The sequence below is a fragment of the Heptranchias perlo genome, chromosome 24 (assembly GCF_035084215.1).
Source record: "Heptranchias perlo isolate sHepPer1 chromosome 24, sHepPer1.hap1, whole genome shotgun sequence".
NCBI lineage: Eukaryota > Metazoa > Chordata > Chondrichthyes > Hexanchiformes > Hexanchidae > Heptranchias > Heptranchias perlo.
This window is the reverse complement of record NC_090348.1, coordinates 31,639,144-31,666,943: the sequence shown is the minus strand read 5'-3', so window position 1 is coordinate 31,666,943 and position 27,800 is coordinate 31,639,144. Positions and strand designations below refer to the sequence as shown.

The window sequence follows — 27,800 nt, the reverse complement described above, 5'->3', positions numbered from 1 at the left end:
AGAGGAATTTTCCAGAGTATTTTTTCCCTTATTGGCCCTGAGTTTTTCCTCTGATTTTTTTCCTCTCTCATGGGATTATATGGCTGCAGGGATGAGTCGGGGGGAGGGGGAGGGAAGAAATGTTTGGTTATGTTGGTCCGGCCATCATTATGTGGGGCAGGCTTGATTGACCAGCTGGTTTTCACCTGCCTGTCAATTTTGTATGTTCTAGAATATGTTTAGTAGGAGATTGTAAACCAACCAAAGTTAAGCCCAGCAATTGGATTCTGCCACATCAAGTGAGTCTAGTAATGTAAATGCTGAAATTTGCAAATCCATGACATCTGAGAATACTTAAGAACCCATTCATGCATGCAGCAATGACCATCTCTCCCCTGTTTCTATTTTCCCCCTTTTTATCTACAGTGGAATGCCATTAATCTAATAGCTGTCCGCACAGATCAGTAACCTTGTGAGAAATGTTGCTTTAAAAAGAGCTCTTCCTAATGGTGAAGGGAGCAATTTCTATTGCACAGGGCATTGGTTCAAAAGTTTGAAACAAATGCTTCCTTGTTGAATGCTGTTCCAAAGCAGTGCTAATAATTTTATGTTTATTTTCACTATTGAATATTTCAGAGTTGTGATAGTTTCGTCATACATATTTAAATTAAAGTACATACCTGCCTTAACAGTAAACTGACAAGCAGTTACATTTATTGTAAGTAGAGTCAGTCACTGGTACAAACAAATTGCAATGTTCATTATGGACTGGTTCAGATAAGTGCTGCTCTACTGCGTTGATATAGCCCCCATCTTCGCTTCCTCAAGTTGATGGACACCAACTCGAACGTATCTAGTGCACAACTGCCCTAGTCATCAATTGGCAGATTTGTTCAAGCATTACTGTGCTTCACTCTCCTTAGCCAAAACTGCTAATACTTCAGGGACACCCTAGACAGCAAAGTCAAATGAAGGCACCCTTTTCCATGACCAGCCACCTCCTTAAACCCCTGTAAGCCCCCTCCACCTTCACCTCATTAATGAAGAGTAGGTCACGATGCTTCTCTTGGTTTCCTTGATGCATTGGACCATTAAGCAGACATGCTTTATATTTACTGACTCTGATTCTAAACAATGTGGTTATTCCCAATTTATATTGGTTGATTGAAGTCTCCCATTAAAATAAGTTTCCTATTCTCACAGACCATATCTATCTCTTCTTATGCATACCCATGGCATTGAATTGGATGTTTTCATATTTAAGTGTGTAACCAGAGTAGTTCGTTATGTTGTTTCTTCCCTTCCCACAGGATCAGCTTCATTTTAACTGAGAACTCTAATGACACAGACCTTATATATTCCTTCCCTTCATGAGTTAGATTGAATCTTCACTCTAAGCTGGTAAAAGAAATTGATCAGAAACACTGGTTAATGTATCATACCATTCAGAGAATTCGTAAACTTACCATACTTTTGCAGCATTAAGCGACAATCTTTAAAAAACATTCATGAAGATGGCTCATCGTGCATAAGCTTTACTGAAATTACAGAGATAAATTCTTTCTGGAAAGATTAGCTACTATATATAGTACGTGATCTTGTTAACCTCGTAATAATAGGAAACAAATAGACTGAAGAGATCTTTAATGAATTGTGATGTGTTATTATCCTTACGTATGGGAGCAACAGCAGCTTTATTGTTAGAAACAAAAGATTAATAACACGCTCTCTTGCCAAAACTACAGGATTTTCCAGGTACAGCAGACCCACTATTCAGTGTTGGTTTTCGGTAGTATACAAACACCTGATAAGCAGGATATGTATCGGAGATCCATACAAATCCAATTCAGTTTTTTAAGCACTAAAGTCCCAGTTCGCTGTGTTATTTATGTTGCTTAATTCAAATGACTGAATAATTAAATTTTTAGAGCAAAAGCAAAATTGAATTTACCAGGAGTAGCCTGCTTATAACATTACTGATAATTGCTTCATTGAAGTGACTGAATGCTGCACAACAATGTTCCTGTTTGTAGATTTCTATGGTAACGAGAAAGAATTGTCAATAGTGGTGAACTGTGCTCCTGTATGTGAAGGACTGTTAATAATAAGGAGGAAAACATACAACACGAAATCGCAATAATGAGCTGATGGCAAAGCATCTGCTTATTGCATTAAAGCCTCTAGATGACTGGCTAAGTTTTAATGTTTCATACATGCTATCGTGTTCTTTAATGTCTTTAATTTTTGGATTCAGCATTGATTTTTTTTCCACACAGTTTTATGCTTATGAGAGGCAAAAGATAAAAGATTTCATCCATAAATTGAGGAATGAGAGTGCCGAGAAATAGGACCTGTTTTGCTCTCTTGTCGTCATTGATCTGATCCACTTAGGATAACTGCTTGCACAAATGAGACAAAAAGAGAGAAATAAATGTGACAGTTCTCACTTTTAAGTCATAAAGTCATACACCTTATAACCACAGTGAGATTGACAACTGCTGATATAAGGTTCCTATTGCCCTGCTCTTCAGTCCAAACTTCAGATTGCTATACATATTGTCCCCACTGGCAATCCTAAATCATTCAGGGTTGGAATAATCAAATTCATTCAGGACCTTTTATTCCATGGATTTATGTCCATTCTAGATTATCCAAAGTCAACCAGAAATCAAATCAGCCACAATAAAGAGCTGTATTCTGCTCAGAAAAAGAAGATTAAAAGAAAGTTTGCTTTGCATTATTTTTGACCAGCTAACAAAATTGTGTAAATGTGCAGTTTTGAAATTTACACATCTTGAGATTGGAAATTTGTTACTAGGAACATAGAGGTAGTAGCCAATCTTTATGTACCTGTAATAATCTTTATAACACCATTTTTTTCCTTTCAATCTTCTCCTCGTCTCCTTCTCAGCTGTGAAACTAAGAAAGAATCCTGCAAGCTGCTTTATAGCAGTTTCAGGGAGGGAAATCTTCTCTTTCCCATCCTTGCCTCACCTGCCTCTGGAAATTGTGGCAGTACATGCCACAGACTTGTCCACAACTATGACAAACATGCTCTATAATTGGACAACACTGCTTTATAATCAGCCAAATGGATTGACTTGGTTTTGTCCCAAACATCTTCTTCTATGTGATAGTCATATTTCTAAATGGAAATAAAACTCTCCATTAGATATGTGAGTGTTTTGCCACCATCCTCCTGATCACAGGATGGACACTATGGGCCCGATATTAGGAGGAGGTGGTTTGGCAGCGGGGGGTCGACTGGGCGCGTGGGTAACGCACCCAGTAAAATTGGTGGGTTTAGCACGCGATCGTAAGTAAATTGAAGCCACTTACCTTGGTTTCCGGGCTTTGCACTGGAAAGCTGCGTAGCAGGCGGACTGCGCACCCGCATCATAGGCTGTCAGCTGGAGGAGCCCTATTTAAAGGGGCAGTCCTCCACTGACAGATGCTGCAGAAAATAGGCAAAATTACAGCATTGAGCAGCCCAGGGGGAAGGCTGCACCCAGGTTTAATGATGCCTCACTCCAGGTCTTACAGATGGGGTGAGGAGGAGGGAGATCTTCTCCCCGGCGGACAGGAGGAAGTGGCCTGCCTCTGCCACTAAGAAGGCCTGGCTCGAGGTGGCAGCGGAGGTCACCAGCACCACCAACATATCACGCACCTGCATACAGTGCAGGAGGCTCTTCAATGACCTAACCAGGTCAGCCGAAGTGAGTATCCTTACTCATTCCCCTACACTCCGTCTGCCACATCACCAACCCCCCCACATCTCCTTCTGCACTGCCAACACTACTCTATCACATCACTCCTCACACCCACTGAACCCACATCCTCAACTTACCAGCACTTCGTCACCTCCCCAGTACTCATCCCACCACTAACACTCAACCCAATCCTCATTCAATCTCATGGCTCTATCTCATACTCACCCTCTCATGCATCTCTTTCACGGTCAACCTCACTCAACCTGCCACTACCTGTGCTGCAGCCACAGGGCATGCATCACGTATGTGTAGTAGGACGTGTAAGGCAAATGTGTCGTGAGCATGAAAGGGATGCACAAGGGTGTTTGAGGGTTTCTCATGGCTTTTACTTATATTTGATTTCTGATCAACTCACATTACATTATGTGGAGATGCCGGTGATGGACTGGGGTTGACAAATGTAAAGAATCTTACAACACCAGGTTATAGTCCAACAATTTTATTTGAAAATCACAAGCTTTCGCAACCGAAAACTTGTGATTTTCAAATAAAATTGTTGGACTATAACCTGGTGTTGTAAGATTCTTTACACATTACATTATGTTGTCACCACTACTGCCACGTCTTGGCCATTCTTGATTGGCTTGTGCAATAAGGCCCTTTCATGAGGTTCTCCATGAACACCCTTGATGCCACCCATTGGGTCACCCTACAGTGGGTGTATGTGTAGTTGCACGACTACTTTGTGCAGGTGCCTGTTGCGCAGCACTGTGTTGTGTAGCTCCATGTGGCGGAGGTGGACGGCATGCCTGGCGAGGCTGGTAATGTTGCTCGTCCTCCAGTGGAGTGATGAATGCAGCAATGGACCCCCCCCCCACCCCCCCGCCATCCTGATGGTGTGAGTGTGAGGGGGTCCGCAAAGTAGGTAAATGTGTTTGGACAGCAGAGTTTAGGGTATGATGTAATAATTTGGAGTGTGGAGACAACGGTGTGGCAGGCAAAACTTTGTCTGGGTTGACAGAGTGCCCTGCTGCAATGAATGAGGTATTCCCCCCAACTGTCAAGGAATCCTCTGCATCTCCCAATGGCTGCTGACTGAAACACGTCTGCAACAACAGGGAGTGTTTCCCACAACATGGGAAACACACTGAGGAGAGTCCAAAATCACATCCCTGCTAAAATTTCTTCCCAATGAGGTCTGTCAACGACCTCAAGTACCTCCCTAACTATCTAAACTGTCATCCCGCCGGCTTTAATTACGGGTGCGAGTCCCGCATGTGGCGACTGTGCGCGCACCGATTCGCATCAGTGGGGAACCCGGAAGTGGGCAGGTTGGAGCCAGGCTCCAGACCCGCTCCGAAATTTAGGAACCCCCCGCCACGAACGCACCTGCTCAGCCATCCTAAAATTGACCCCTATGTCTCCTTGAACAGTGGTTCCATTGGTTACAGGGACGGACTTACAGCAGCAACTGCTTTCCTCTTTGCAGTCCAATCATGGTAAGCACCAAGCCCTGAATGTATGATTGCGTGTTCTCTTACCAACCTCCAGGGAGTGCCTTCCAAAAGCTGTCATCCCAAGTCTTAGTTTCCTCATCAGCTATACAACAGCTTTCTGCTTTCAAATTGGTGGAATGACCTACTTAGAACAGCACACATTGTGCCAGCCACCTTGATGTTCAGTGCTGCATGCTAGGCTGACTCATCATCAACTGCTTAATTCAGGTCCTCGTGTGAGGAGCTTTGGCAAGGAGTCTTGCTCATCATGATGCTGCCTTTCCCTGCAGGGTACTCGGTGACAGATCAGTCTAGGCTGGAGCCTTTGTTGCCTGCAGTCACTTCTCCTTTTTCTATTAAATACATCTGCAAAAGTTATTTTCTGTGTACTTCAAATCTTGTTATACATATTCTATTTACTACATCCAGGAAACCATTTAGTGCTAAAATGCTGATTAAGACCTTTAATCTTATCAAATGTAATATAGCCTATGCAAATCACATTGGGTTTATTACAAGACTGTCAGTATCAAATTATTATGACTATCAATAGGGCTCATAATGAATGCAGGCAGTGGGTAGTGGTAAATGTGAATGCATATGGGCATTGCACAGTAATTGGTGTAACGATTGCTGACACCTGTTACAAATTTTAGTTTTAACACAGTCTAGTGACTAATATTTACTTGGAGAATGTGGACATTAATGTTCACAAGTGCGTTATTATAACAGGTAAACTGATTTGAAATCTGTAGAGCCGTGATTTATCATGATTGAAATTGGCACTTAGTATTCAGGACTTACCTTGGATCTGGTAACCTTTTATTATACACTCTCAACAGCACCATTTAGATCACTCATTTAGAGTGAACTGGCATGTAAATTTGACTTGTATGTGAAAATCAGATGGATGTTTTAAAATGCCCTTTTGTTAATACCTTTGTGCTAATTTTTAAGCAATATAAATATATATAATGGAAAGCCTCAACATTTTCAGCACAATATTAGCATACTCTGGCCAGGAAGGGAGAATTTGGGACATTATTTGCTTCTGTCCCTTCCTGGGCTCAGTCATAAATCCCGATGGAGGAGGGGACGAATGCTTACTCTGCCTGCATCCCTTTCATTGTGCTGACTTTTTTGGAGGCTAGACTAGGGGGATCCTAGTTCTCCCAGAAATCCTGCCCATTTTGCCTATCATATGGTTAGTGGCATGTATGTCTGCAAGAGTCATTAATGGCCAAAGTCATGGCCAAACAGCAACGGCCCCAGCACTGATTCCAGGGCCATTGAAGAAACATCAATTCTTACTTGGACAACATCAAATTACCAAAAGAGCACTTAAATTTCATACATCTGGCCTGTACAACTTAGGCAAGATGGCCTGTGACCCCGACTGAGCGACAAGATGTCTCTCCAATATACCACTGGCTCTGTGGGATGGGCACCTGCCTCTATTATTCAAATGATCTAATTCCTGGGATTTGGGATGGGATCAAGACAAGAGCAAATAAGCAGGCAAAAATCCCACTCCATCGGACTTCCGGCAACAGAGTAGAGCTTCCAGAATTTCTAAACAATTGTGTTCATATCGCGCATTGTCACATCTCCCAGATACAGTGAATTATTTTGAAGTGCAATGGCTGTTATATGGTAACCATTTAATGTACAGCAAAAATCCCACAAATAACATCGAGATATATGACCAGTTAATCAAAAATGTTACTGCACAAAACAGGCAATTTAGCCAATCAAGTCTATGGCAGTGATTTTCTCCACAGGCGCTGCCTACCTAATCCCACTATCCTGCTCACTCCCCATTACCTTTAATATTCCTCTTAACTTCTGTGCTACTGCGGACTTAATTAATTGGAAATACTTCTTACTTACCTGCCCATTTTCCAGATTCAGGACTATTTTGTATCAGTAGCAAGCTCCCTTCCTTACCTTCTCTCAGCAAAAATTCACTACATCAGCAACTCACTTAATCAGCCTCTTGCAGTTCAAGAAATTCTCCCTAATATCTATTTTAAATGTACTTTTCACTCATTTAAATGTATCTCTATCTGTTCTATTTAATATTTTATATACCTTCCCCATAACCACTGCCCTTTTAGATAGGTACAGCTTCAGCTTCTCTAATCTTCCCTCAAAGCCCATCCCCCTTACACTGATTGGTATTAGTTGCAAGTATTTTACAAATTGATTGAAATTATGGAGTTCCTCTGTTGTCAAGAACTTCTTGCCTGAAGAAAGAAAAGACTGTTGACAAGACATTGTGCTGCACAGAAAGCCGTCGGTGCTGAGCAGCATGTTTATTAATAGTAATGGCATCAGAAAGGTCATAGTCACAGTGAATTTACAATAGACGTTCTGAATAGAATGCACTGTGAGATTTCACTCAGAATGTGTGTCACTAAACCCGACAGAAAACATCAAACATTGAGGGAGCAACGACAGTTGCCCCTGCAGACGGAAGCTAGATTTCATCCGTCAGTCCGAATTAGGCTAAAATATTTAGTGTAATTTTTTTTTGTTGCTGGTATCAAGCCTGTTAAGGCCAATCACGACCTGCTTGCAGCATTATTGGTTCTATCAATACTATCTTTCACTGATTCCACTTACTCCTTTACTCGAGAATGGTGAGAATGTGGAACAAGCTACCACATGGAGTGGTTGAGGTGATTAGCATAGATGCATTTAAGGTGAAGCTAGATAAGTAGATGAGGGAGAAAGGAATTGAAGGATATGTTGATAAGCTGAGATGAAGTAGGAGGCTCGTGTGGAGCATAAACACCGGCACAGATCTGTTGGGCTGAATGGCCTGTTCCTGTGCTATAAAATTCTATGTAAATACTCCAGTCATTGTTCACCCTTACTGGAAACTAAAGTTAAAATAGCAGGAGTACAGCAAATATTGTGCAGTTTACATAATAAGCAGCATTGCCAATGTTTGTATTGAATCCATAGGTAAAGAAGGCTGAGGAGTGACTCCATAGGGTCCTCCCTGCCCTTTCATCAGTCATCTGTGAGAATGGCCTACCACCTCAGGACCAATAACCTGGATATGACTGCAGAGCACTACCATGCAATGCCACTGACTGCCAAGGAGACGGGTGGTGGTGCCATCTTGTGGGGCCCCAGCTGGAGGGACAATCCCAACATGAGCACAACCTGTTCCTTCTAAAGCGATAGCAGCCCTGAATTTCTATGCTTCAAAGTCCTTGAAAGTTGCCACGGGGGATTTGATAGGAGTAAAATGTTCTCCAGTGCACTGACGAGTCAAGAATGCCACCGAAGCACTGCTAAGGCATATACTTAGTCACCAAGCCGCCGCAGCGAGATCCAGACAGCAAAGTTTCTTTGATATTGACGGTTTTCCAAGGATGTAGGACATTATGAGTTGCTCACATGTTCATTCAGACTCCATCAAGCGCAACAGCCAGAAAAAAATAGAAAAGGATATTCTTCAGTCAATGTGCAGATAGTTTGTAATGTCAGCCTCAGTGCTCTACACATTAATGCCAGGTGTCCTGGATGTTGACATGATTCTTTCACCCTGCACCAGTCCAACATTCAAGATCTGTTCCACAAGAGATGGCAGACTGGGTGGATGGCTCCTGGGGGATCCTGGATATCCTCTTTGATGCTGGGTAATGATATCAATCACTGTGACAACCGATAGGGCAGAGAGGCACGACACTGAGGTGCTGACCAAAATCAGGGAACTCCTTGAGCGGTGCTTTTAAATCTTGATTCAACAATTCCATTGCATGGATCATTCAAAAGGTGCTTAAGTTAATTTTTCTATTAGCCCCCTTACACAGGGGCCTGAGAGCAGGTCCATATGGAACCTGCAGGGAAGGATCTAGGCATCGCATTACCACCACCCCCCACCACCCAACTGATGGCAGCCAAGCGTCAGAGTTTCGAGCAGACAGGTGCCAGAAATGGCTGTAGAGCATGTAAATGAGGTGCTCTCCCAGAGTCAGCACTTTTCAATTCAGCTGGGTCAACAATTTTTTTCATGGGTAAGACTGATTAAAAATATAATCCCAATCAGTCAACAAATAACTATTCTTGGGTGCTGAGCTGTTCAACCGACTGAGCATTGTACAGTACAAGTCCATTAAAAATATTCATGGTTACATTACTCACATATTTCATAATTAATAAGCTACTCTCCTTAAAACATTTCATTGATGTCAAAGAAATTTCATCTGATAGAGAATTTGATTGACCAATGAAAACAACATGAGTCTGGCTCCCATTCCAGGTTGCTCGGTGTAGAGTGGTCCCCATCCTCTCTGCAACCATTTCCCTTTTAGCCACATATTAACCGCACGGCTTGGTTCATTCTAACCATGTGACACCACAGACCAATCAGACCCTCACAATCATTGAAATTAATGTAAGGGAAATCCAGCGGGTTCTGTTAGGGTCATGCAAACCTTCCCGTCAGATTTCCCTTTCCGCGCTCGGACCAGGCAATGTTTAACCCCCAGGCGATGCTTAATCCCCGGGTGATGTTTAACCCCCAGGCAATGCATAACCCCCAGGCAATGCATAACCCCCAGGCGATGTTTAACCCCCAGGCGATGTTTAACCCCCAGGCGATGTTTAACCCCAGGAAAAAAGATAAAAATCTACTCCCTTATATTTATTCCTCTTCTCTGCCTTTTGTCTTAAAATAGGCTTGAGAAATAATTGAATAATATAGTCAGGAAGGTATATATAGTATCATTTAAAATATTTCTTAGAATATTGATATAGCTTCAGATTTATTATTGATATAGCTTCAGATTTATTATATTTATTCGTGAACAGCTGTTCCTTCAAGCTGGGATGGAAATGACATTCAAATGAATTTTGAAAAATGTTTCTCCCGAAAAAGCATTGCCAATATCCATAATTATCCTCGATTCAGTATAGCCCTGTAGTAAGAAAATATCCCTGAACTGAATCATCCAGACTGCACCTCCCTTGGAATACACCTTTGGCTGTCAGTGAAATTAGGTCTTCAGAAAAGCAGTTGGTAGCTGCTGAGAATATGAATCATCAAAACGGGGAGGAGCTGCAGGACAAGGCCTGCCTGGGTATTCCTGTCCAGTTGTCAATAATTATATATGGTGCACAATGAATCAGTTGAAGATGGGCATATTCAATATACTGATTACAATCTGATGTTTCATTACAAGGAGGTTGCGCACAATGTGTTTGGTGGCAGGTGGAGTTTATCAGCAACACACTGCAGTCTCAAATAGTGAGCTACCTGCCTGGTAACCGCTAAAAATAAAAATAACCGCTGCTTTAAATTGAAGTTATTGCCTCTTCTGTCTCTCTACTCATGGGTTGTGATTTTCAGAATTGATCTGAGGGATAGAAACAAGCATCCTATATGTTAGAATTAAATTCTATGCATCAGCAAAAGGCAAGGAGTAAGTTTCATAATGTGATCAGTTTCATATTTTTTATGAAGGTGGAGGATCTGGCTCCCCTGATGGCTTAGCAAGTTTATTCAGTGCATGGCTGAGCCATAAAGATCAGGGAGTTTCCATCCCCCTCTGTGCTGAGTTAGCTAATCTCAGCTGGGATGCTAATAGGAGCACTAACATTGGCCTCAGCATTACTCAGGTAGGAAGGGAGAAAATCGACCAGGGTTACCAATGCTATACAGTATCCAGTGACCCCTGTTTGAACTCTGCATTTGTTGGGTGAGGATAGGATCAAGCTTGGCAGTTACGCATCCCCTGTGTCCGCATTTGCTGTCATGGTTCATATATGATTAATGTTCACTTGGGTGAGATATTCGAGGATGACCAGAATCTGTGGAACCATAGCTCAGCAAAGCGTTGACACCTTCAGAAAGGGAGGGACGTAAATTGGCTAGAGGGATAAAATAAAAGTGGAGGATTCAAAGTGTTTTCTCACATGTTGCTTTCCCCTACCTATTATTAATTTGCTGCTGTGAATGATCATCTATACTCTTCCCTCCCCAACAATATTGCATGTGGATTCAGCTTGCACCAACCATTTATTTAAAATGTTTGTTTTCCTCCAGATTGGCATATATTAGTTTGCGCAGTTCGCATGAGATTTTCAGAATTTCTGGTTGAAATAGCAGCTGCAATAATTACATGCTCCAAAGTGTTTCTCATCAGCATCCATAATTTGCATAGAAATCAAGGCAAACATTTGTGTTTTTCCCTGAATCAACATTAGGGCACTGAGATGAAGTAGTGCTGTGTACCTGGCTGGTCCAGATGTTTGCTGGTTCAGTCATTTTCCAATCAGCGTACAAGTCCTGAACGGATGCCATTTTCAGGTGACAGGCCAGATAGCTGATGCAGCTGCCTAGTGAGTCAGTCACCCTGGAGGTCTCTGTGGAGGAGGAAAAATATCCTTTAATTTAAAATACTTACGGGTTGGAGTTTTTAAATGATTTTTTTAAAAAGTTATTTACCTACATTGTGAGAGCATTTTATGTTGCAAAAGGCTCTCACCTTCTCTACCTGTGTCCTTTTTTAAAAAAAAGTCATGGTGCACAGGCAAGAACATCTTTTAATAACTACCCCAGAATTCCTCCAAATACATAGTGGGTGGATACATCTTTTTGGTCAGCTAGGTGTCTGACATGAGGAAACTCTGAGCACCATGCTTAAGAATCTTCCAACCAAACTACTGAAAAATCCACAGAGGTGTAGTTTCTCTTTGGCCAAAATGGAGTGTACACTCTTTTCCTGTTGGGAACACAAGGGCCACATATCTAAGCTCAGAGAATTTAGGCATATAAATTTGAAAAATACATGGCTTAGCGACTCCCAGGCACGTGCAGGATTATTGCTGGGGTTTAAGCAGCTAAAGCCGAGCAGCTTAGCATCACAGCACATTGATGAGCTTCTTGCTGTTTGACCAGCTTGGATCATCTTACCCATTGGTTTTCAGGTTTCTTTGGAACCGAGCAGAAAAATCTTAGCCCCCTCCCACAAGTAGTCTACCCCTCCAGCCAGACTGGCTGGCCAATCACCAAAAAGAATCCTGCAGTACTATCAGCTGCCTGACTCAGGTATCAGATTATCAAGCCTGCTTAAATCTTCCATCACCAGGTGTGCCAGCTTGGAGTCAACGTAACTACAAAAACACCTTGTTTACCTTCCCCCTCCCCAGGAGTTGACTAATGTTCACCAGTTGATCATTAGACAACTGGCAATCACGGGCTTGAGTCATTGAACAGTAAGTAGTTCCACCAGTTAGAGGTGTGAGCTTCAGCAGCAACTGATTGCTTGTCTTCAACCGAGTGAAGGTAGGTACGAAACCCTGGATCCAGGTGCATGTATTTTTTTACTCTACCTTCAGTTAGTACCTTCCAGTAGATGCAAACCCATCCCTCAATAGAGAATGTTTTCATCAATTATATGATGGAGAGTTCCCTTTGGCGTGGCAGAGAACCTACAGAAAACAGTTTGCACTGTGCCAGCCACATCAATGTTCTAGACATCTAAGTCCACTACTGTACAGTGAATAAATGATGTTCTAATGCTAAGTTATATAGACCAGAAGGACCAAGGTGGGCAGGAAGTGCATTCTAATTACGAGCTAGAAGTGCGCCGCCTGCCATATTGGTGTAGATAAAGAAAATAGGCATCCTGGGCCCACATCTGAAACAGTCCTTTGCATATTTAAGTAACGGGCCTAACGCTAGTTTGAGGCCCCTGAAGTATTGGGTTGCCCTGAACGCAGCCAGCTCTGGAAAACCAGGTCTACATGCGGCCTAATAGGCAGTCGTTACCTGAGGGCCGCTGCTGGCGTCACGGAAGCCCGTTCTTTGAGTCCTCTTCTCCGGCAGCTGCCTGGCGACACCCATAAGGTGTATGCAGCTTGACGGCGCGGTGATAATGAGGCCCAATATTACGTGCTCAGGTCTATCCACTGAACGCATGGATCACTCCATGCGCGCCTGTTTATGGGTGCATTTGAATTTCTAGGCCAGTGAATGAGGGGTGTCTTAGTGTGCTGGGACTGTAAATTCTGTTTGGGACAGATATGTATCTATCTACAGGTGATTGCTCCACAGAATATTGTCAGTTGGGAGGTCATAGAAGCACTTTTAGTAATAAATAAAAATGTACCTGCAATCAGGAGCTAAACTGCATAGTTTCAAACATGCAAATTCCTCTCATACTCTTATGGGTTAAAAAGCTAGAACACTATATGTATTGTTATTACAGGGGTAGTGATTCAACAAAGCTAAAGCCATGCTATAGAAAGATAGAGGAGCTATTCAAATTTTGGATACAGAGCTGGTAATTGAGAACTTGGATTTTATTTGATGTGCTGAACCCTGCAAAATGATAGATGATGAAGAGCAGTGGGTGGGAGTATATTATATGTGGAGAAGTAGGAGGGAGTGATTGAAAGAGAAAATAATCTCATAGAGAAGGTCAGAGACATCAGAAACCACAAAGAAAAGCATTCTGTTGCCTTCTGAGTATCACGGTTGTATTATTTTCATTGTAATAACTCCCACCTCCCACCATTGCGTTTCACAAATAATGAAGTAAAGAAACTGAAACGAAATCCAACTTGTTGGTGCACAGTCGGTGGAACGTGGGAGCCTGTAAATGCTCTGTGTAGAGCACTTATTTTTCCATTGTGTGATGTATGAAGGACTTTTTGTTTAAAAAAAAATTCTACACAAATTTGGTGGAATAATTGAAGCTTATTAAAAATGTTAAGTGAAAATGCTCAGTATAATGCGGCATGGTGGTGATCAAGACAAAGTTTTTTTTTAATTTGTTCATGGGATGTGGGCGTCGCTGGCGAGGCCGGCATTTATTGCCCATCCCTAATTGCCCTTGAGAAGGTGGTGGTGAGCCGCCTTCTTGAACCACTGCAGTCCGTGCGGTGAAGGTTCTCCCACAGTGCTATTAGGAAGGCAGTTCCAGGATTTTGACCCAGCGACGACGAAGGAAAGGCGATATATTTCCAAGTCGGGATGGTGTGTGACTTGGAGGGGAACGTGCAGGTGGTGATGTTCCCATGTACCTGCTGCTCTTGTCCTTCTAGGTGGTAGAGGTCATGGGTTTGGGAGGTGCTGTCGAAGAAGTCTTGGTGAGTTGCTGCAGTGCATCCTGTGGATGGTACACACAGCGGCCACAGTGCGCCGGTGGTGAAGGGAGTGAATGTTTAGGGTGGTGGATGGGATGCCAATCAAGCGGGCTGCTTTGTCCTGGATGGTGTCAAGCTTCTTGAGTGTTGTTGGAGCTGCACTCATCCAGACAAGTGGAGAGTATTCCATCACACTCCTGACTTGTGCCTTGCAGATGGTGGAAAGGCTTTGGGGAATCAGGAGGTGAGTCACTCGCCGCAGAATACCCAGCCTCTGACCTGCTCTTGTAGCCAAAGTATTTATATGGCTGGTCCAGTTAAGTTTCTGGTCAATGGTGACCCCCAGGATGTTGATGGTGGGGGATTCGGTGATGGTAATGCCGTTGAATGTCAAGGGGAGGTAGTTAGACTCTCTCTTGTTGGAGATGGTCATTGCCTGGCACTTGTCTGGCGCGAATGTTACTTTCCACTTATCAGCCCAAGCCTGGATGTTGTCCAGGTCTTGCTGCATGCTGGCATGGATTGCTTCATTATTTGAGAGGTTGCGAATCGAACTGAACACTGTGCAATCATCAGCGAACATTCCCATTTCTGACCTATTTATGACGGAGGGAAGGTCATTGATGAAGCAGCTGAAGATGGTTGGCCCTAGGACACTGCCCTGAGGAACTCCTGCAGCAATGTCCTGGGGCTGAGATGATTGGCCTCCAACAACAACTACCATCTTCCTTTGTGCTAAGTACGACTCCAGCCACTGGAGAGTTTTCCCCCTGATTCCCATTGACTTCAATTTTACTAGGGCTCCTTGGTGCCACACTCGGTCAAATGCTGCCTTGATGTCAAGGGCAGTCACTCTCACCTCACCTCTGGAATTCAACTCTTTTGTCCATGTTTGGACCAAGGCTGTAATGAGGTCTGGAGCCGAGTGGTCCTGGCGGAACCCAAACTGAGCATCGGTGAGCAGGTTATTGGTGAGTAAGTGCCGCTTGATAGCACTGACGACGACATCTTCCATCACTTTGCTGATGATTGAGAGTAGACTGATGGGGCGGTAATTGGCCGGATTGGATTTGTCCTGCTTTTTGTGGACAGGACATACCTGGGCAATTTTCCACATTGTCAGGTAGGTGCCAGTGTTGTAGCTGTACTGGAACAGCTTGGCTAGAGGTGCAGCTAGTTCTGGAGCACAAGTCTTCAGCACTACAGCTGGGATGTTGTCGGGGCCCATAGCCTTTGCAGTATCTAGTGCACTCAGCCGTTTCTTGATATCACGTGGGGTGAATCGAATTGGCTGAAGACTGGCTTCTGTGATGGTGGGAATATCGGGAGGAGGCCAAGATGGATCATCCACTCGGCACTCTTGGTTGAAGATGGTTGCAAACCATCTTCAACCTTGTCTTTTGCACTCACGTGCTGGACTCCGCCATCATTGAGGATGGGGATGTTTATAGCGCCTCCTCCTCCCGTTGCTTAATTGTCCACCACCATTCACGACTGGATGTAGCAGGACTGCAGAGCTTTGATCTGATCCGTTGGTTGTGGAATCGCTTAGCTCTGTCTATAGCATGTTGCTTCCGCTGTTTAGCATGCATGTAGTCCTGAGTTGTAGCTTCACCAGGTTGGCACCTCATTTTTAGGTACGCCTGGTGCTGCTCCTGGCATGCTCTTCTACACTCCTCATTGAACCAGGGTTGATCCCCTGGCTTGTTGGTAATGGTAGAGTGAGGAATAATCTGGGCCATGAGGTTACAAATTGTGCTGGAATACAATCCTGTTGCTGCTGATGGCCCACAGCGCCTCATGGATGCCCAGTTTTGAGCTGCTAGATCTGTTCTGAATCTATCCCATTTAGCATGGTGGTAGTGCCACACAACACGTTGGATGGTGTCTTCAGTGCGAAGACGGGACTTTGTCTCCACGAGGACTGTGCGGTGGTCACTCCTACCAATACTGTCATGGACAGATGCATTTGCGACAGGTAGATTGGTGAGGACGAGGTCAAGTAAGTTTTTCCCTCGTGTTGGTTCGCTCACTACCTGCCGCAGGCCCAGTCTGGCAGCTATGTCCTTCAGAACTCGGCCAGCTCGGTCAGTAGTGGTGCTACCGAGCCACTCTTGGTGATGGACATTGAAGTCCCCCACCCAGAGTACATTCTGTGCCCTTGCTACCCTCAGTGCTTCCTCCAAGTGGTGTTCAACATGGAGGAGGATTGATTCATTCAGCTGAGGGAGGACGGTAGGTGGTAATCAGCAGGAGGTTTCCGTGCCCATGTTTGATCTGATGCCATGAGATTTCATGGGGTCCAGAGTCAATGTTGAGGACTCCCAGGGCCACTCCCTCCTGACTGTATATCACTGTACCGCCACCTCTGGTCGGTCTGTCCTGCCGATGGGACAGGACACACCCAGGGATGGTGATGGAAGAGTCTGGGTCGTTGGCTGAAAGATATGATTCTGTGAGTATGGCTATGTCAGGCTGTTGCTTGACTAATCTGTGGGACAGCTCTCCCAATTTTGGCACAAGTCCCCAGATGTTAGTGAGGAGGACTTTGCAGGGTCGACTGGGCTTCATTTGCCTTTGTCGTGTCCGGTGCCTAGTGGTCCGATGCCAGGTGGTCCGTCCAGTTTTATTCTTCTTATGACGTTTTTTAGCGAGATTTTACAACTGTGTGGCTTGCTAGGCCATTTCAGAGGGCAATTAAGAATCAACCACATTGCTGTGGGTCTGGAGTCACATATTGGCCAGACCGGGTAAGGACATTAGTGAACCAGATGGGTTTCTATGACAATCTGGTAGTTTCATGGCCACCATTACTGATACTAGTATTTTAATTCCAGGTTTTTTATTTGATTAATTGAATTTAATTAATTGAATTTAAATTCCCCAGCTGCCGTGGTGGGATTTGAACTCATGACTCCAGTATTTTATAGTCATTTTCTTCTCCACTGTGTCGTGTTTGTTCTATTTGTGTCTTGCTGGCTGAGTATTAGCAGCTGGAGCTGGTTCCTAATGGTATTAGCATTCAGAATTACTTCTTTAATGACATTGCTGCAAAGCGCAGGAAGTTAATTTGCAGTGGATTACTTCAAAATAACATTGCTCTATAATACCTGGGGTCAGATGATGTAATAAAATCAGAGAAACCCTGACAGTGTGTTGAAATCTTGAATGTGCTCCCAGATATCATTGATTTTAATATTTAATGTAATCTTCTGTGTTTTTAAAGTGTTTTGGCGGTTTTCTGTTTGATTTTATCATCAGCCTTTCTTTTGCTATCACTTTCACCTTGACCACCAAGTTTTTTTATGCAACTCTACTTCATATATAAGAATTGTTCTCCTATATTATGATACAAAACTGGTATTATTATAGATTAACAGACAAGAAGAGTTTGTTTCACTGAGAAATAATATACTTTCAGTGTTGGTGCAATGTTGGTGCAGCTGCGGTGGTTCATTGAGCAAGGTTGTTTGGGTATCTCAGTCACACTTGCATGGGTCCATTGCTACTTCTTCCAATATAGGCAGCACCTCTCTTGCAATAGCTTCTCCTCCCACTCCAACATGGTGAACTCTGGGGTATCCCCAGGCTCTGTCCTTGGCCCTCTCTTTTCCTTGTTTACATGTTGCCCCTCAGCAACATTATCCATAAGCATGGAGTCAGTGTCCATTTATACGCTGGCAACACAACAACAGCTTCAACTTGCATTTATATAGCGCCTTTAGTATAGAAAAATGTCCAAATGCACTTTGTTGTAGAATCATAGAAATTTACGGCACAGAAGGAGGCCATTCGGCCCATCGTGTCTGTGCCGGCTGAAAAAGAGCTATCCAGCCTAATCCCACTTTCCAGCTCTTGGTCCGTAGCCTTGTCGGTTACGGCACTTCAAGTGCATATCCAAGTACTTTTTAAATGCGATGAGAGTTTCTGCCTCTACCACCCTTCAGGCAGTGAGTTCCAGACCCCCACCACCCTCTGGGTGAAAAGAATTCTCCACAACTCCCCTCTAATCCTTCTACCAGAAAATTAAATCTATTCCCCCTGGTCACTGGCCCCTCAGCTAATGGAAATAAGTCCTTTCTGTCCACTCTATCTAAGTCCCTCATAGTTTTATACACCTCAATTAAATCTCCCCTCAGCCTCCTCTGTTCCAAAGAAAACAACCCCAGCCTATCCAATCTTTCCTCATAGCTAAAATTCTCCAGTCCTGGCAACATCCTCATAAATCTCCTCTGTTCCCTCTCTAGTGCAATCACATCTTTCCTGTAATGTAGTAACCAGAACTGTACATGGTACTCTAGCTGTGGTCTAACTAGTATTTTATACAGTTCTAGCATAACCTCCCTACTCTTACATTCTATGCCTCAGCTAATAAAGGAAAGTATTCCATATGCCTTCATAGAGGTGTAATAAAAATAAATGAATGCCAAGCCAAAGAAGGAGATATTGGGAGGGGTGATCTAGGCTTGGATAAAGAGGTGGGTTTAATGGATATCTTTGAGGAGTAGAGAGAGATTGAGGGGCTTAGGGAGATAATTCTAGAGCATAAGGCTTAGGCGGCTAAAAGAATGGCTGTCAATGATGGGGTGAAGGGAGGGGCGATGCACAAGAGGTCAGAGTATAGACAGTTAGAGCAAGGTTGTAATGTTGGAGTTGGTTACAAATATAGGAAGGGGCGAGGCCATGAATTGATTTAAACACGTGCATGAGAATTTTAAATTTGAGTTGTTGAGGAACCGAGAGTCAGTGTAAGTCAACAAGGACAGTGATGATTGGTGAGCAGGACTTGGTGCAGGATAAATTACAGTCAGTAGGATGTTGGATGAGCTGAAGTTAATGAAAGTTGGAGATGGAAGCCTGATCAGGAGACCATTGGAGTTGACAAAGGCATAGATTAGGGTTTCAGTGGCAGGTGGGCTGAGTTGGGAGGGTAGGCGGGCGATATTATGGAGGTGAATGTAGGCAGTCTTTTTGATGGAGAGAATGAGGGGTCAGCTCAAGGTCAAATAGGATGCTGAGGTTGCGAATCATCTGTTTCAATCTATGACAATGGCCGGGGAGGGGATGGAATTGCTGGCAAGAAGTAAGGAGGTTGTGACGCTGGCAAAGACGATGGCTTAAGTCTTCCCAAAGTTTCGCTGAAGGAAATTGTGGTTCATCTAAGACTGCCTGTCAGATATGCCGTCTGATCACATAGAAGTAGTGGAAGAGTTGAGAGAGGTGGTGGAGAGGTAGAGTTGGGTGTCATCAGTGTACATGTAGAAGCTGACCCATTGTCTTCAAATAATGTCATCAAGGGTTAGCATGTAGATGAGGAAGAGGAGAGGGTCAAGGATAGATCCTGGGGGGAGTCCAGAGGTAACGGTGCGAGGCTGGAAGAGAAATCATTGCTGGAGATGCTCTGGCTACGATCAGATAGTTAAGCGTGGAACCAAGAGAGATGTTGGAGGAGGGTCTTGTGGTTTACTGTGTCAGAGGCTGCAGAGAGGGCGAGGAGGGTTAAAGCACCACGGTCATAGTTACAGTCACAGGATGTCATTTGTGACTTAGATTAGGGCTGTCTCCATGCTGTGGCAGGGACACAGCTGTACCTCTCTGCACTACCCTTGATATCACTATCACTTCTATGTTGTCAAACTGTCCAACATTAAATCATGAAAGAGCTAGAATTTCTTTTAATTGAATATTGGTAAGACCAAAGCCATTTTATTTGTCTTCTGCCAAAAACCCCATACTCTTGCTTCTGACTCCATTCCGTGCCCACCTACACACTTAGGTTGAACTAGATGGTGGGCTGTCTCAGTATGTTGTTCAACCCTGAGCTGAGTTTCAAACCCAATCTCCTATTCATCACCAAAAATCACTTATTTTTATCACCTCAACAATGCCTCCACTGACCTCACTCCTACTGCAGCAGAAACCCTTATCCACATTTTTTGCCTCCAGATTTGATTTCTTCAATGCTCTCCTTAATCAGAGCTCCCAAGCTCCACTCTACACAAACTCCAATCACTTGTCTAAACCTCTGCCATCCATCACTCCCTCCTCGCTGACTCCTTTGGCTCCATGTTCCCCAACACAGGACCTTGACTTCTGCTGAACACTTAATTTAAACAGTGCCTGCATACTTTGTGTTTGGTTTCTGACACAGAAAATACAAATGTTTTGGCCTATTCGAATTTAGCGAAATAGAAATGAGTTTCTTTTTTCCTCTCCCTCCGACCCAAAACACAGTTTTCTTCTCCTTTATTGGTCACTACGCACCACTCTCCAACTGAGAGATTAGGTCAGTGGTCCATTCATCCAATGCTACTGCTCTTCAGCCAGCCACTTGTGCAAAACTACTATGGCTGAACCTCCACATTACCTTTCAACAAATTAGCTTAAGATGAAATTCAAATAAATGTAATTTTGAAATATGTGGTCCCAAAATATTTATTGTTTCTCCTTACTAATGTTTGTTGTTTTATTGTTATAACAGGAAATGGATTAGGAATCAGGATTATTGGTGGGAAAGAGATTCCAGGAAGAAATGGAGAAATCGGTGCTTACGTTGCCAAGATCTTTCCCGGGGGAACTGCAGAGCAAACAGGCAAGCTCACAGAAGGTAAAGAGCTTTCCCAATTACACTGAGAAACCTTTAAGTAACTAATTCAAGATATGACAGAATCTTTAATCACACCTATACATTGATTTTTCTTTCAATGAGAAAAGATCAAATCCCTTTTAAATCAGATGTAATATTTGTTGGCTCTGGATTAGCATACTCTGTACAGTTGTTTTGATGCACTGAAGCTCCATTTACCATTGCAGAGACAATTTAAAGGACCATTATTGCCTCAATGGGCACTTTACCCACATACTCTGTTCTGTTGCTATGCCACATATTTGGTTGCTATGGCAAGTTTGCACCATGGAAGACACTGCAGCATGATTCTTTTTTATTTGTACTAAATGCAAGATACTTTATTGCAATGGAAAGTAATAAAAAGGAATTTTTAGAATAACTACAGGCAAAACATCGCAACAAAAATCCTTTGTAAAGAGTTATGATTTACATTTATCATTGGTACAAACCTGTTCTATTGTGCAAATCTACACTTAAAGGTGATTTTATTGGAGTCATCAGAAGGTAATAATTTGGATTTGTTGTACCAATTAGCTTCTGTTTCTGCTAAGTAAGATTTCTGTGACAAGTGTCTAATTCTTAAAATGTAAGTGTCTTATAATAGTGAACAGATTGGGGTTTGCTCAATCGTTAATGTTGAAAATTGCTTATAAGCTACCCTAGTACCTTAGTGTTTAAATGCACCACCCGGTATAATGCAGACCAATAGATCTTAAGGTTTTTGCTGAGATAGCCAATCTTATTTTGGAGGCCTCAATGCTCCTGAAAAAGGAAGGAAAAATCAACCAGGGTGCCTGCTCTTGATTGCTGTCCAGGAATCCCTACCAGAAGGTGCACATTTAGATTTTAGGGCAAGATCGGGCTCAGCTGTGACGTCCTCTATGGTTAAATGGTCCATTGACACTAAGCTGACACAGGAAGAGCGATCACTTAGGCAAACTACGAGGGATGCTAGTGTGCATGGACGCATGAGTCAGCTGTGACAAATTGAAGAATTTTGCTTATTGTTTCTTATTTTTTCTTTACTGTAACTTTTAGTTTAAATTAGTTTTAAGACACAAAATTGAAATTACACATTCATTTAAAAGCCAACATATTCGCAATAAAGCCAAAATATCGACTGTCTGTAGACTGTATATCTATAGTTCACTATGTGAACATTTTGGTTGCAAAAACCTATCAAAAGTGAATTTAACTAGAAATAATCTCAGTAACCCAATCAGGGAGACTGCAGTTTTCCTGATATAAAATTGGTCAATTGACTTCATGGTGCTGTGAACCACGTGTCAATGGGAAGACAAACAGCCTAATCACAGACCGTCACACTTTTGTGCAGTGTATAGATTGCTAGTGTTGTTCAAATAGATTACCTCTCACAGACTGACTTCAAAGTGTTTGATGAAGATCCTGTACACTTCAAGTATAAACAGTTTAGTTTTGGTCTGGCCATGAGTTGGGAGGATACGGAACACAGCTCTCTGGGTACATGCCTATGTAAATCCTGCAAAGACTATTCTTTTGGCTCAATAATCAGTTTGTCAACTGTCGCATTTGTTTTATCCCAAGTTCTTCAAGGAAGTTTTCAAAGGATCTCATCTGACTGGTCAATCTGTTTTATGCTTTGTTAACTGTCACCAGCCTGCGGTATTAAAATTGATCCAATAATTCTCTCCATGAATAAACTTATTTTGATAGTTTAGACTGTTACTAAAAGTGTTTGGCATGGCTAACTCTATATTGGAACCCCTAAATACTATCCAGTAGTAGAGTAAGGGGTAATTGTTCACCCGGGGAGGCTATCCCAGATTACTTTGTATCGTGTCAGGAAGTACTTGAAATGCATTTTTTTTAAATTGTGTGCTGGACATCTGGGCAACTATTACAAGGCCGCATTTAAGTCCCATTCCTAGTTGCTCTGAGAACGTGTTGGTGGGCCTGTTCTTTGAACTGCTACAGTTATTGTGGTGATGGTGCTCCCACAATCTTGTTAGATAGGAAATTTCAGGATTATGACCCAGCAGCAATGAAGGAACAGCAATACATAGCCACGTCGGAATGGTGTGTGACTTAGATGGGAAATTGCAGGTGATCGTGTTCCTATGACATTGCTGCTCTTGTCCTTTTCCATGGTAGAGGTCGCAGAGCTGGGAGGTGTTGTCAAAGTAAGCTTGGCAAGTTGCTGCAATGCACTGATGGTGGAGAAGGTGGATATTGGGTTCAGTGGCAGGGGCAACATTCAAGCAAACTGCTCTGTCCTGGATGGTGTTGAGCTTTCTGACTGTTGTTGCGACTGCACCATCCAGGCAAGGGGCGAATATTCCATCACACTCCTGACGTGAGCTTTGTAGTTGGTGGAGAAGCATTGAGTGATTAGGATATGAGCTACTCATCAGGGTATCCAGCTTTGCCCTACTCTTGTAGCCATGATATTGATATGGCTTGTCCAGTTAAACTTCTAGTCAGTGATGTTGATGGTGGAGGGCTTGGCAGTGGTGGAACTTTTGAAGTACAAAGGGATGTGATTGTGCCTTTTCTTGTTGGAAATGATCATTGGTGGCACTTATGTAGTTTGAATGTTGCCTGCCACTTGTCAGCCCAAGCCTGGTTGTTGTACAGGTTCTGCCATATGCTGGCATGGGTTGCTTCATTATTGGAGGAGTTGTGAATGGAGCTGAACACTGTAGAATTGTCAGCAATAAACCCCACTCTTAATCTTATGACGGAGGGAAGGCCATTAATGAAGCAGCTAAAGATAGTTGTGCAAAGGATGCTGCCCTGAGGAACTCCGGCAGCAATATTCTAGGGCTGCGACGATTAGCCTCCGATGATCACAATCTTTGACGTTGAGGACCTCAGGAGGAGGACAGGTGAAATCATCCACTTGGTACTTTTTGCTGAAGATGCAAGCAAATATTGGTGGAGCTCTTGCATTGACATGCTGAGCTCCACCATGGTTGAGGGATGTTTTGGAGCCTCCTCTGTCCGTTAGTTGCCTGATTGTCCACTACTGGGATTTTAAAGAAGGCTAAGGCTCATAAAATACCAAATTTGCTATTTATACTGAAAATTACCATGACAAAAAGAAACGGTCAAGTGATGGTCAAGGGAAAAGGTTTGCCCTGGGATCCAGTGTCCCTTCCTGTCCTGCTGCTCATAGCTTCCAGCGTTGTTGTCTTCCATGCTGTGTCCCCTCCCTCTGCCAATGATGTTTATGCTGGTCTCCATTGGTGTGAGCACTTGTATGGCTGCGGACACCCTTCCTGCTCTGTTCATCTCTCTCTTGTGCGTGAGATTGTCGTGCAAGAAGAGCAGGAGCGGGTTAGTGTTTGCCCTGATGAAGGATTGTGAAGTTGTATGTAGCAGCATAACATAGTGTGCATGGTGAGATAAAGAAGCTACAGATCTGAGGGCTGTAGTAGATGCTGAGTGTGCAAGACCAAGCAGAAGGATGAGCAGTGAATTGTGCTGTTGTGATTGGAGGAGAAAGATGGGAAGCGGGGAGCGAACACTTGGTGGTGCTGAGCCTTCAGTAGATGGTGCACGGCTGTGCAGAGAGTAAGAAAAGTGAATGGGATTCTTACCTTAGCAGCTCCAGTCAGGTCATTAAATTTCTTGCACCCTAGCTTCCATGTCCAGGAATCAGTGCTTCTAACATTGACATTTACCGTCAACTCTAACCACTGCTGCTGCACTATTTGCTTGCGTACCCTGTGGCCAATTGTGTGGAAGACTATCTCCTTCCTGGCTGCAACCTCCTCCACCAACGCCTCAGCATCACCATCTGAGAACCTGGAGCTCCTGGCTGCAGTAGTTTTCTCTAGAATTGTCAAAGAAACACTTTGCAAGGCTCAGCATTGGAAGAGGTGCAGGCTGCCTTTATATTGCAGCAGCCCTGCCAGACTTTCTACCTTCCCCTCTCCCCCCACTCTTCCTCATGGTCAAGCTGCCAATAACAAGCACAGTTAGAGCTGGCAGTTGAGCATAAATATTGTAATGAGGTACAAACTCAAAAATGGTTCATCTCACGACAACATCATCGTGTGTGTGTATAGCCCACCGCCCGCCCGATTTTGGAGGAAGTTGTCTCTGATCTAGTTATTAATTGTGGGAGGCACATATTATAGAGGCACTTATACACATACTGTAATATTTTATTATGTTAAGCCTCTAAGCCATTTCAGCTATTGCAGCACAATAGAAATGAAATCTCTGAAAATAAACAGATATTGGTATTATTTCACAATTTATCAAAGTGTGGATCATAAAAAAGTGCCCATCAAAATTAAACTTTTTCTGTGATGGTTTTTTTAATAATTCTTTGGAATTCATAAAGTAAAAGTAAATTATTTTGAAATTCCAGCTATAATATAAGAATTCACCACCATTTAATTAACCCACGGTAATAACTGCATGTTTGTGGTCAAAGTGAATTTTAGAGAAAAAAATATCTTTATTATTTCATAGGAAATAGTGACATCTTCAGAAGTGTATCCAAAGATTTAGTTAGTTGAGTAGATAAAGAGAACAATTCCAAGTAGATGTAACTGAATTGTCACGTACATCATGGAAAACAGTGAGATATATGTACTTTAAATGGACCTTTGAAGATTGAACTCGGATGCTTTCGTACTGATTTCAAGCAGATATTGCATACGGGTAAATGGCATTCAGGCTTTAAACTAGTGGGGAAATAGTATAAAAATTGCCCTTTGAGCACTTGGCATCTTTGTGTTAATACAGAATAAGTATAAACTGTGTGGAGAATACAGATCAGTAATATGTCTGATAAACATTGACATTATGGCATTTGTTTTGTTCACGGTTAAGCAGAAGTCATGATATGATTTAACTGAGCAAAAATGGCCTGCGCTTGCCCTCACCACAGTGTGTGTTTTTGAGTCCTTCCTGTGATCTACAGTGTAAAGGGTGGAAGGGGAAGGGGGAGGGTTGACCATTTGTGAAGTGAATAGCAGCTATAAAGTGATGTGAGACCTGATGAATAAGCTCTTGTGGTATGAGCAAACAAGCAATAGAATGTGGCTTTAAATGACCATATTGTCTAAAAATGTTGTTAGGCCACAAGACAAATGTTCACGATAGCTTATGATGTTTGTCAGATTGATCTTTGGTAACGAATATCTTACCTCCTTTTGCAGTAGCTGAAAAATAAAATATAACAAGGAAGCTCAAAGAACAAAATGGTCATTCGTCTGCACCTTGGATTGAAATTTAGTAATTGAATAAAATCAGGCAAACTATCAGTTTAAATGCCAGTTGCCTATATTGAAAATAACTGCTGTTAATAATAATAGATTTTTATTTCTTGCACCATAATTTTTTTATGAGATTGCTTGCTTCCAGCCATGAGGTACTGCCATTCTCTTAAACAAAAAGCAACAGCAATCGCCAATGTGACCTAAATAGCTCATGTAACATTAAAGCTCAGTTAATATTTTAACAGTATATGACATGATGACTTAACCAAGCTCTATATTTCCAAACTCTTAAGTAGAATTAATTCACTGTCCATTTTAACATCTTTGTGTTCATAGCGAATGTTTGTGTCGTTTACTCATGTCCAGTTGGTTCTGGCTTGAGATAGCACAAGTTAATCTTGGTTAACAGCTATTCCAAGGAAAGATCTTCATCTGGTCTACCTTGGCAGGATTCAGTCCATTGGATAAAGAAGGAAAAGGCTCTAATTGGCTCATACATTCAATCATAGTAAACTGTGTTCAGTAATTTTTCTTTATTCTAAATATGTATCCAATGTTTTTTTGCCTGTGTATGTCAAAAATACATCACAGCTGTTAAAATGGTTTGAATGTTACAAGAAGCTGCCAGAGTGTCTCATCACATGACCTACACACACACACGCACATAGACTAGTCTCATCAACTTTACCCAACTGCTAGACTGGTTATTTCCAATCATCAGACCCTCTGGTATGGACTTCTTTGCTATGCCTAGCTCTCTGCCTCTTGTCTGTACAATTTAAGGTTTTTACCTGTATCCACCTTCAGGCTTATATTGGCTGCTGCCCATACCTGAGCCTACCACCGCCCCCCACCCTCAAAGACCTCCAGTTGGCCACCTCCTGGCTCTCCATATGATTTGGTTGACTGCCTATCTTTTCATTCTGTTCATGACCTTTGAGGACCAAAGGGAAAGGACTATTAAGGGAATAGTCAGCTGTTTTGATTATTCATCATACATTCCTTAACCATTGACCTAGGCCATCCTAAATTCCTTTGCAATGTTATGAATAGAAAGCCCTATATGATTGCTAAGAAGTATGAGCCTGGAATCTGCTGAGACATTGAAAATGTTTGGTAATAAATCAATGATAAACTATCTATACATTGACACCAGTAAGAAAAGTTAGGTCTCGATTACAGATCAATCCCTAAAGCGTAAACTCAGCAGTCCATGTGGGAAGCTGTGAAGGGAACACAGGTCAGACAAGCATCACTACAGTGTTGTAGGTCTTTCTCTGATCTATACACCTTGTGAGTGAAGGGGAGCTTTAAATTTATCTGTATAAACTGTCTTTTATAATTCACATAGCAGTTAAACAATGTTTATCTGTGTAGGTGGAATATAGTGACTGTTATTCATCATAGACTTGCACAGGTCAATATATTGGGTAATTCATTCAAGTCTCATTAATAAGAAGAGTTAATTGTTGATCGATATAGATATCGTTAGCCAAGTAATCAAGGGATAAAGTATCACATATGGGATGAGCCATTACAGCTTTTTCAGCCATATAGAAATAACTTTAAAAGGCAAAGATAGATATATAGCTACAAATGGTAAACTGTACAACTAGTTAGAGATGTTTGTTCTTTAAAAAAATCTTGGGACCCTGTATTGTAT

At 42.6% G+C, this 27,800-nt stretch overlaps 1 protein-coding gene across 1 annotated transcript in view; it reads left to right on the top strand.

Annotated features, from left to right (window-relative positions):
• pcloa (piccolo presynaptic cytomatrix protein a) overlaps positions 1 to 27,800 on the top strand; it is a 428,697-nt gene that overhangs the window by 291,113 nt on the left and 109,784 nt on the right. Inside the window, exon 11 of the mRNA XM_068005288.1 lies at positions 20,775 to 20,900. Within this exon, the coding sequence (XP_067861389.1) occupies positions 20,775 to 20,900 (126 nt within the window). The remainder of the gene's footprint in view (positions 1 to 20,774; positions 20,901 to 27,800) is intronic.